This window comes from Pteropus alecto, unplaced genomic scaffold (genome assembly GCF_000325575.1).
Source record: "Pteropus alecto unplaced genomic scaffold, ASM32557v1 scaffold182, whole genome shotgun sequence".
Classification (NCBI taxonomy): Eukaryota; Metazoa; Chordata; class Mammalia; order Chiroptera; family Pteropodidae; genus Pteropus; species Pteropus alecto.
In genome coordinates, this window is record NW_006433946.1 from 2,259,276 (window position 1) to 2,271,509 (window position 12,234).

The following is a 12,234-nucleotide window of genomic DNA, read 5'->3' on the forward strand; positions in this document are numbered from 1 at the left end:
GCATGATGAAGGTGAATGGTCATGCTCCCATTATGGATAAGAAAGAAGAGGCAATGTTAATAATGTACTTTAATTTCAATCAGATAAACCTTTGAGATGTACTGATTGGCTTTATATGAATTAAATCTTAATTTTTTAATTCTTGGATACTAATTCTTTGGTTTTACTCATTTTGGGCTAATTATGCTTAACTACTCTTAATGTCTTGATTACATAACGACAATTATTTCAACAATCTTCTGGGTTTTTTTGCATGTATTCCACACTAAATCTAGTTGGAATTACAGTGAAAATTCTCAGTGACATCACTGCTAGAGACAAGGATGAAAACAGAGTTTAACTTATGAGACTATTTTTTTTTTTTTAGAATACATTGTTATATTCCGGGGATAATCCAAATAGAAGAGTCATATCCTAATCTGTTTAATAACAAATCAAAAATAAGTGGGTTGACTAATTATTTTCTAAAACATCATCCCTGTAAAATGTGAGCAATCCTTTTATTAAATGTTTTGGGATTTTCCTGGCCTAGCATTATAAAAATATGTGTAAAATGATCTGATAATTATGTAAAACGTTCAGTTAACAACCTATATTGTCTATGTAATTTGAAACAACACATCTCGATTATTTCTTTTTTATAATTTGTATTTTCTTTAATAAATAGACTGTATCGACTGGTCCTTTTCTAGCAGTTTTAACTTTGTCTGGAAAAAAATATTAATCACATTCTTCTTGAGATGTAAATAGAGCAAATCTCAGGAATATCCCACAAATTTACTAAACATATTAGTGACATTACAGAGTAATCCAATTTAAAAACTCAAAGTAGACTACTGTATTTGGGAAAACTAATCCTCCTGTGGGTAGGCACAAAAGTCTGGATTAACAACTCTCAATTCAGGAAAACATTAAGATGCAGCCATGCTAGCCTTCATTTTCATTCTCATTCTGTTTTTGTTTTGTTTTTTTAATCAATCTACTAATCTACTCAAGGACCATTTTAGTTATTCACTGGATGAAGTTATCTATTATTCTTATGGAATAATTAAATTCTATTTCAATATTTTATAGACTTTCATAAACACATATTTCTAGATCTGTCTTTAAATATTATATTGAAATGTAAGTGTATATGCATTAACTTGCTTTGGTGAATCAAAGACAGAAGGTGTTCCTGTGTTGGATGGAACCACCACCTATGAATATGAGAAATCCCAAGCACCTGTAGAGAGGGCCTTGGAGCGAAAGAATGGCTCCACAAAACTGCAATGTACAAAATATTGTGCTGAAAACTTGAAGTTACAAAGATGAGAGTACTCTATCCCAAAAAGGGGCAATGTTAAGGATAGTCTCTACTTATAATGTTTGTATCAACTCATGTTTATGCTTGAATCGACTTACTACGCCCCTACTCTACCTGTATTCTCAGTGAAAAATGCCTGGAGTATCTGATGACAATATTACCTGATTACCTACTAAAGTTGCAATATCAAAGAAATAACACTAAGCCATTAATAAGACACTGGAATTGGCTCTTTAGTAGAGTATGAAAGAGAAAGAAGTGAATTAAATCTGATACTCTGTCATTTTAATGAATTGAGTGGTTGTGTATTCTTTTTCACTATTAATTCTATATTAGATATTCTATGAACTAAAAATATGGAAACATGTTTCCCCATAGCTTTATAAGGATTTAAGACAGTGCCTTTTATACTAGCTAAAAATAATGGGTGAGACAATTAGATGATTTTATAATCAAAATAATTCAACTCTACTACAGTAGTAAAAAGTAAGTGGACAGTAGAGTAGGTATGTAATTATTACTGTGTTTACAAACCAACAACCCTTATGAAAATCACTTCAGATAGTAAAACATTAACCTAAATTATCAAGAGAGCATACTCAGGTTCTTTGAATTTTCTTAATTCTCAGACCATAAAAGGCTTATTAAAAGTCTTACAAAAATTGTTTTTAGTATACTTTTTAGCCTTAAAGAGAACGCTGCATACAATTCAACTGAAAAGTCTTTAGACTAATTTTTTTTAGTTTGTATGCTGCTAGATGGGAGAAGTTAGACATTTGAATGAGTGTTATCTTCCTCAATATTTTTACTCTGAGATAATGAATACATTATAATTTTATGGAACTCTTAGAACTGCAGTTAGAATTATTTCCTGAGCATAGAAGAAAAGTAGACTCCTTATTTTATTTAATACTTTTTCTTTCTTATCAAATATGGTATCCATACTTGATCTTTTAACTTTTTCATGAGACTTTTTTTTAATTAAAACAAAAAAAGGATTTGCACTAGTAATATAAATATTACTCTAAAATTTTTAAATAAAGATATTTTTAAAATATAATGTTATTTAAAAAGAAATTTCAAAACAAAACAAAAAATAAAAATGTGACCGTATGGTTAGAATAAGGGTATAAGCTCTAAAGTTGATTTTGATTAAAATAACACTGATTTTAATATGTAACTTATCACTATAATGTTTAAAGTTATCAGCCTTATAGTAATACCTCATCAAAAAATGTAGGTATATTGATATACCAAGCACAGTATATTTACACAAAACCACTCTGGACATCATAAAACCTTGATTCTAGCCTCACATGCCCTTAACTTACTAAGGGATATGGATAAATCACTTGACTATTTTGGGCTTCAGTTTCTTCATGTGTAAATGAGAAATCTGGATGAAAAAACGCTTCAATGTACCTTGTATCTCTCATGTTTAAGCACTGACTTATTAAATTGATCTTTTAGAAACCAACCTTTTAAATCAATTTTGTACTATAATTAATCTCTTTTCCAAAAGAGTACCATATTTTAAAACTCTGAATGTATTAGTTATTAATATCTTGCCATATAATACTACTTTACATTATTGTTAAAGTGATCATTACCTTTAAATCAATTTTCATATGAACTTGAAACTTTTTTTAAGAGTCAACAATCTGCCACAATCACATTTTTGTCCCCTACCCACCACGCTCCCAATGATTTAAAGAGATTTAAATAAGGCCTTCTCCTTTGGCTGTTTTTTTACATGACTCAAATGTTTAAAAGTACATAATAAATTAACCTGAGGTCTCTTTCCTCGCCCTTACAGATTCCTACCTGCATACCCACAATTACAGATTCCTACCTGCATACCCACCACCCTCTGTTATACCCCACACTACATACCTCCTTGCCAGGAAGTTGGTAAAATGATCAAACTAGGGAAAATAAGTATCTGCGTACTACAGAGACATGTAGTAAGCAAAAACTGATTGGAAATTGTATTCCAAGAAGTTAACTAGATAAGGTGAAAATGATCCACCCCTATATAAATGCATGAGTACCATTTTATAGTATAAACTCTTAGCTAGCAAACTGTATTACCTGCCCATGGGTATGGTAAAATATGTATAGAAATACAAAAAGATTAAGTTACACAACGAAATTCTCCTATACCTTTTGAACCCTTATCATATTATTGCTATATTAAGAACTGTGGAAACTGAATCCCAAACTTCTTTTCTGATATGCTATTCAGATTTGAAGGCTGGAAGTCAAGACCCAGGCTACTCTCTGCTTTTCAGCAATCCAATACTAGCAGAATTCTGAAAAGGTAGTTTCACCATTGCCACCCCTGAATAAAAAGGAAAGAGAATAGATGTCAGGTAATATCAACATCAGATGTCACAGGCAGTCATCAGGTTATTCTTTCAGCTGCTTACCAGTGTGACTCCTTTTATGTACCATAAGCACATTGGGCCCAATGCAAACCATGCCACAGACGTCACATTTCAGTTTACCATTCGGAAGCCGGATTCCTCCCTCGCCTTGAAGGTCCTGGACTTTCCTGTTGTCAGCCACCTCGCTGCTCTCTATTAGGGGTTCTTCTAGGCTGCTACCCTCATCATGGCCCCTGATCTCGTCTTCTCGGCTCAGGGGTTTCCTGTCACACTCTTCATCACTCTGCATTTCTAGCTTTACTGAATTTGCTGTAATTTAAAAAAAGATGACATTTTAAATGCATGTTACGTGTTGTCACTTACATCTCTCTTCCACCCACTATCGTTCTATTAACACAGTCAGGAATGCTGTATTAAGTCGAATACAGCCCATTACCAATGCAACCATAACATATACTCTATGATATCTTATTAAAGCTTTGGCATGAAAGTAGAGATGGCTCAGGAAAGCTCTAGGTAAACAGACTGACACTTTATTTCTGCACACATTTATTTCTTTAACTCAGTTATATACTTTTAAAGCAAGTCCCTAAATAATTCTTGTATTGGCTTTCAAGTCTGTCACTAAGGCTCCTGAGACTGAGGTAGGACTATGGAAAAGATAAGATACTGCTTAATCCACTGAGCTATACCTCTTCTTAATTTAACAATCATTATACACACACACATACACTTCATAGTCTGTGTTTCATGGCAGAGTACTTGTGTAAACCTGCTTCTGAACTGAGCAAGAGAAACAACTCGAGATCTTAATCCAGCAAATGTCTTAGACATTTGAAGCTATGCCGTCAAAGCAAATATCCTAAAATCAGACTAAACACATACATTCAGTTAAGAGCTGTATAAATGTAGGGCAGAGTACACAGACCTCACATGCTCTTAAGCTACTCTGCTTTTTTTTCCTATATGAAAAAAGTTCTCCATGGAACATATTAGTCTGCAAATCAAAGTATTCCACCTTCAAAATGTACACACCAAAAAGCAGTGAATGACAGGAATGGCATAGCCTGCGTGCATGCACTTGTGACTGTGAAGAAATTTAATGCCTTCTGTTTGCTGTTTTTGGATCATCCCACAGAAAAGTTGGAATTTTGTTAGCACAGCCCTCATTCTGGATTGCTGACAGAGTCTTTTCACAAAGCAGAAGCAAGTCTTAAATGAATACCAGTTTTTTCCTGAATATTTCTTAAGAAATCATATCAAGGTTACCGAGCAAAACAAATTATTTGGTATTACTTGAATAGAGGAAATATTTTCATATAAAGGAAGTTCTTTTTACTGTAATTGTTTTCTTAGAGAAACCACACATTCTGTGACTTGTCACTAGTACTTATGACAGTTAGTGTTATCAAAATGGCTCTTCCCCTGTTCCCTCCTTGGAACTCCCCTATCAGCCAGAGGCAGAGTGGTACAATGAGATCACTGGATTTAGAAAGAACATTGTTCTGGTGCTTGCTGGTTTAGACGTTTACTAGCAGTAAAATCGTCAACCAATTATTTAACCTCTGAGTCTTATGTCTTTGATTTGCAAAGTGGAGATGAATTCAGACTACATAATAAAGTTGGAGCAGAACAGTTTTGCTATTAAGAGTGAGGATCCTGTAACTGCACTGCCTAGATTTGAATGCTAGCAATGGCACTGAGAACAAGCAGCGTCACCTTCTGCAAGTTACTTAAGTTCTCTACGTACTCTATTAAAATGGTACTCACTTCCTAGGGCTGATGTGAGCATTGAATCAGTAAATGTAGAAAATGGGCTTAGCTATTATTTTTCTCTGGACTATAGTGCTCTTTTCTATAAGGTTTTTGTGCAGATTAATTAACTTATAGTATGTAAACTACTCTGAGATCTAAAAGGGATATATAGCCTTCCTGGCCTCATCTCTTTTACCTTATTTAGAAATCAGTACTGCTTTACTGATTTTTGAGACAAGTTGGGACAATATTTTACCCATCTTAAAATCCCCAACAAAGTCATGAAATTTGTGGCGGTAAGGTGTTTTAAGAATTTTCTTTCTTTCAACTTGTTTTATCTGTTTAAAGAATCCATGAACGTGGTAAAAAATTAATCAACTTGAAGTATAAAAAATAAAAAGTCCTTTTCAACCTAAAGTTAGCCATCCCTTAGTTCCGGTCTCAAATGCAATCATTATCCTCATTTTCTAAATCTATTTTCTGTATTTACATGTATGTGTGTACATACAGTCATTTTACACAAATGAGACTGTACGATTCACCTGACTTTAACTTTACTTTGTTCATTTAACAATATCTGTTTAATATTTTCCACATTAGTACACAGAAATCTGCATTGTTATTTTTAATATCTGCACAAATTCCATTTTACAAATGTACAGTAATTTATTCATCCAGGTTCTATCAAGAAATTTAACATTTCTTATTTGTTACTATTACAGGCATTGTGTATCACCGCATAGAACTGTCAATCTAATAGATAATAATTGGTATCTTACTCTAGTTTTTAATCTGCATTTTTTTTATTACAAGTGAAGTTGTGTATCTGTTTCTATGTTTAAAGTTTTTTTGGCGAACTATCAAAGTTCTTTGCCCATTTTTCTAGATTGTTAGTCTTTTCTCACTGAATTTAAATGCTTTATATACTAAGGAATTTAGCCCTATGTTTGATATGTTTTGAAAATATTTTGGTTCACTTTTTTACTCAAGGGTATTTTTTGGCATGCATTCTTATTATACATTTTGAATTTTTTTATTCTGTATCTTGCTTCAACTGTTTTTTTTCCTTACTCCGAAAATATTCTTCCATGATATTTTTTTTCTGGGAAGGTTTTTCTAGTCAGGATAAAATACTATTTGGTTACCACATGTAATCTCATATTTCACTCATAACTGTCATTTAAAGGAAAAATTAAGAAAACAAATGAAAAGTATGACTTTATGTAGCATTACTTCATATACCAACCTATGGGCAAACTGCCTCATACATTTATTTTAAGTAATATACTAAAGATAACAAATTTTACAGCAATGCCATCATTTATTTCTCTGAACTAGTCAACATCTGATAAGGTACATTTAATAAATAAAAAGTTGACCAGCATTCCATTTCAGGAACTGAAGAAAAACTACTCTAAAGGAGTAGTTTTTGAGTCAAACTATGGGCCTCTTAAATTTCTAAATAGCACAGAATTATGAGAATTTGACTTGATGTCAAATTATCATATTTTCCATAGTGAAAATACTATAATATGAACACTAAAATATCAAACATGGGTAAAAATGTCATTTGAAAAATAGATATTACCGTTATACTTAGAACTTTCTATCCAAAGAATATACCTGAAAGGAATATCAAAAAGTATATATTTGCTAGAACTGAAATAGAAAAAAAGGTAAATTATAATAATCTTTAACAATATTATACCCTAAGGAACAATACATTTACCAAGTATGAGTGTATACACTATAGCTGTACTAATAGAGTAAATCAATAAACTGCAACACATTTTAATACACACACATCAGAGATTAAATTTTGCATATATATGGTGGACTATGTACAAATGAAATCCCATCCTAATTAGTTTTTAACCCATCTCACTAACATTATGTTGAAATTCTAGGATCAAAAACAAAGTAGTCTTTAAATTTTAACTGTGAAATAGAAAAATATTTTCCCTACTCAAAGAAATATAAAAGAAATTCTCCCACGGTTTATTTTCACTATTTAAGATGTTTCTAATTAATGCAGAGCACTTAATATTTTAACTCAACGATTAAATTCAAGTGTTAGTAAACTTAAGTATACTCTAAATTACAATTTGTATGTTAACAAAAGCTGTATTATAATTATTTATAGCTATACTATATAAAGCTATTATAACTATTATTCACTATAAAATAACTATGTACATTAGTTATCGAATCTTTGAAATTATATTCTCTCTTCTTTATATAGTATTTCTTTTATAATTTGGTAACAGGAAGAAATTTTCATAAATGGGCTAATTTCTATAAAGATGAGAACTTGTTAGTGTGCGTGACATGAAATCTTGTCATTACAAATCTCAACACTAAGAATTATTTTTTTAAGCTTGTTTGCAATATATGAAATGAAAAATATAAAATTCAGGAATATCTATGGGAATTTACAAACATTATTATATACTGACAAGCAATAACAGCTTAATAAAAACTATATTCTATCAGAAGAAATTATTAGTAGTGAAAAGGGGATATGAAATAAGATTTTAATAAATTGACTGATTTGTTCTCTACAGTATGTAGATATGTGAATATTTTCAATGAATAAAATAAAGATATTTAAGATAGGTATCTTTTTTCTTAAGTGAGAGATATGTTTTATAGTTTAAAACAAAGAAAAGTCATGTTTCCCAGCATTAATGATCAAGAACAAGTTATATTGACTTTTTTTTTAGTAGACTCAGAGCTTTAAAAACACATGGAAAGGATAATAATAGTTAATAGAAAAAACTTTTATGATTAACATAGAAAAAGCTTTAAATATGTTTCAGGATAAAAAGTTCAACATATGTATTTATGCAAAAAAATTGCTTCATAGTGAAAATATGTTTATGAATGAAAGGTTCCTCCCCCTTTTGTTCATGCTTTCAAATACTATTCTTATTAGCATATACCTTACAGATGCTAATAAAAACATGTAGCTTAATCACCTCTGTTTACAAATGATCACAGCAACGCTATAAAGTAAAGAGATTTAGGAGATCTTACTACAGGTGACTCTCAAGCCAAACGATTTTCAATTTCAAAGTTTCTTTGAAATTGCACTCAAAAGTTTCATAACTATCATAGTTTCAAAAAACAATACTGAATGGATAAAGAGATACCAGACTTGTTTTTAATTCACTTATAGGGGATTAAATAAAGGAATAAGGAAATAAGGATATTTACACAGGCAAACAGATATAGCTCACTATAAAAAAAGGGGAGGGGACCAAATGGGGAAATATTGTGTTATTTTGTGAAGGTGTTAAAAACAAGTTTTTAAAATTTGGTCTATATTATAATGAGCATTGTCTTTATCACTATTATACTTTGAAAATAAAAAAGAGAATTCAAAACCCCAATGTAAACCATTTAAAAATGAAATAGAAAATAAAATGTACCATGTATATACCTCATACTTGAATTCACGTACCTCAACCAAAGAACCAAAACTGAATTCTCTCAATAAATACTGGCCTGTTCAATGATTTTTAAAGTACCTGCTACTTGCCAACACTTTGCTATAAATGATTATGAAGTTTAAGACAAAAAGCTAAAGAATGTCAAATAAGAAACTCATGTTAACAGGATAATATATACTCAGAAAAAGGTCATAAACAAATTCAAGAATAAGAGTACAGGAAATATTTTACTAACATATATAATTTGGTTACATAATAAATTTATTGACCTGAATGGTACATAAATGTAAAGAGGCCTTTCCTTAGAAATTGGGCATTTACAACTTTTTACTCCCTACCTCATCAAGACATCTACTAATGCAATATAGCAATGATTTTGCAATGTCTGGAAAATGATGTCTTCAAATCATGAAATTATTAATTTTTAAGATTTGGGAGGAAAGATCAGTTTTTTATATTCATGATAAAATATAGTCAGTTACTTTTGAGTTATCAAATTAAAAGAATAAATTCTAGCCTCATCCTTCGAATATGGTTTTCCCAGATAAGCCCATCACTTATCAATGTCAAGTTTTAGAAATAGCATAACTAGATCCTAAAATATCATTATTAAAATGTTTTTAATATTTAAACTTCCTATATCTTAAAACTTTATTATTATTATGACTTGATTCTACTAATCCACAGATTATTCAAGTTTCCTAGCCAAGAAAATAATGCAAAGGTATTACGATTTATTTGCTCTATTTGAAAGGATGCAATATTTGCTGATCTTATGAAATATAAAATAGGCTTTCTAGATTAATTACTATCAAATTACTGATTTATTTCTGTTTAGTTTCCAAAAGATATTTTTCAATTTTTAAGTTTTAAAGGAAGTAAATACTATAGGAGTTAAAGAAATGTTTGTATCACAGTGCTGAATAAAAGATAGCTAAAATGCCGTTCTTTAGTTACTACATTGGGGGAAAAAAATCTTTCAGGATGATATGTAAGTGGACTTTTATATGCTTGGTTTCTCTTGTGTGAGAATTCAAGAGGTCACTTAAGGGTTGTTATTACTTGCAAGCATCAATTTCTCCTAGTTTATGACAGATACTTGAAATTGCGTTATGCACACTAATTGATCAATATGTCTATCTAATAATCTGTTGAAGTTATTTCTGAGCTAATATAACTTTCTCTCATTTAAACTTTCAAAACAGAAACACCAAACATGATTAAATCCATACTAACAGCCCAGCAGCTGTTTAAATAATGTGTTAGAAAAACAAACTGCCTTCAAAACTCTGATGTAAAACACAGTTATTTACTAGGAATTTACCAACAGTCTAAACAGTTAAAGTAAAATCATCACAACAAAAATTATTTAAGGTATATACAATTTTTTAAAATTTTCTCAAAAATATCACATAATATAAAACCTGTTTCTTTTAACTGCGAATAAATAAATGGGTAAGCCTTGCAAAACAGCTCCCTCATATCCTTAAAGTATTTTCGTTTCATAAATGGTTGGACAAGTCCAGACGCTGGTGTCACTGAACTGCAGGTGAGCCATTTGTGGGTAGCATTCTATACCTGTACATTGTAGCACTTCATTTTTTTCCTCTCCACCCTCTTCTCTCTCCAATATAGTTAGATTATATATTTTTAAAACACTTTAAAGGAACTAGATCGAGACAGTGCTGATTTCTGAAATATTGTTATCATTCTGAGAATAGTGTAGTAGAAAGTTACCCTGCACCTGAAGGCAGGAAACTGGTATCTTTACCTCTCCTCCTACCAGCTGCATCATCCGAAATATAAAAAATATTTGATGTTCCTAAAAACATCAGGCTGAGTAAAATAGTCTCTTTACACTAAAGATTTACAATCCTTTTAATAATAATAGAAAAATAGCAAGTTATAATTTTTATAACTAAAAAAATACATATTCTGTCTCATTTAATAAACAACAGTGAATTGTAGGTACAGCAGCCATAGATAAATGGAGGCATGAGTGTTAAGTGACTTTCCCAAAGATACAAAGTAAATATGAAACTGATAATAACTCAAGATCTTCTGTCCCTTATCCTAGCCATCTTTCTATGACGTGATACTGGCTCTCCAATTAAACAAGTAACTAATATTGGTATTTAAGACAAATATAAGTCATGGGCAAATAGATCTCTCAAATGCTATAAAACAATTTCCATCAGTTGAAAAGGATACCAAGAATTCAAGTCCACAATGGTCTGATAAGATAATGACAATTTAAGTTTCCATAAACTGAACTACTGAATACTTTCTATTAAGTCTGAGATACACGTGCCCACTTAAAAGAACTGACTCTTAATTTGAAAATCTGCTTTAGTCTTAAGGCAGAGGTAGGTCTTTATGGGACAACTAGTTCCTGAAGAATCTGTCAGTTTTAAAAACATCTGATCCTCTCCTCATCCCCCTCTTTTTCTATATCCCATTGTCATGTTATGACTTATCAGTGATAGATAAAGACAGCCATTTGAGGAATAAATCAGTATTACCAATTTTAATCCTTAAACTAACAGTTTAGGGAGGATGGCATTTTAAGATTTCCTTTGTGGTCAAGTTTGACGGTCTTACGTCTATTGTTATAAAGATAAGTCATACTTATGAGCAGCTTGTGTAGCATTTCATTTACACTTAAAGAGATGTTCACAATAAAATACAAAAAAGTGTCCTCTCTACTTCTTAAAAAAAAAAAAAGGTAAAACAAAGGAGGGCAAGCCATCTGACTCCCTGACGATCTCCCACAATATATGACACCTAACATAGCATGCCCAGCAGCAAATCACACAACTTTATTGACCAGCACAGTGGCACTATTGTAACCTAAAGATGAAATTTCTATTTTTTGGCAGACAACTACTTCATGAGAAAAGCACAATGAGGAGAAAACAAGCCTAGTTTAAATAGAAATGCCATAGGCAAACAACAGTCTATCCCTTTTTCCATCCTTTAAATGAATGATGTCATTTGCTAAGTCTTAAAGGTTCAATACCTGCCACGTCTTGTATATCCAATTCTTTTTTTGCACCTTCATGGGCAACAAGGAACTTCTTTAAGGTTCTTCTGACCTCCTTCCTGGAACAATTTTGACAGCTTTCTAACTGGTCCTTTTCTTCGATCTTTAGCCACATTCCACACCCCCGATTCATCCCATATTCAGCTGTTAAATTAATCTTCCTAAAGCAAAGCTCATGGTATTCCTGTAAACGTCTTCAATGACTGCCTGCTATCTACAAATTACATACAAAGGTATTGGTGTGGAATTTAAGGACATGCCCAGCACAGCTCCATCATATCCCTTGGTCAT

The 12,234-nt window shown here is 31.4% G+C and overlaps 1 protein-coding gene across 14 annotated transcripts in view; it reads right to left on the bottom strand.

Moving 5' to 3' along the window:
- The window catches only part of IKZF2 (IKAROS family zinc finger 2), a 144,285-nt gene that overhangs the window by 49,326 nt on the left and 82,725 nt on the right, over positions 1 to 12,234 (bottom strand). For 11 of the 14 annotated variants that reach the window (XM_015586723.2, XM_025044417.1, XM_025044418.1 and 8 more), the window contains one exon: positions 3,736 to 4,002. In XM_015586723.2, coding sequence (XP_015442209.1) covers positions 3,736 to 4,002 — 267 coding nt within the window. The remainder of the gene's footprint in view (positions 1 to 3,735; positions 4,003 to 12,234) is intronic. The other 3 variants (XM_006908495.3, XM_006908494.3, XM_006908497.3) reach the window with 1 other exon arrangement.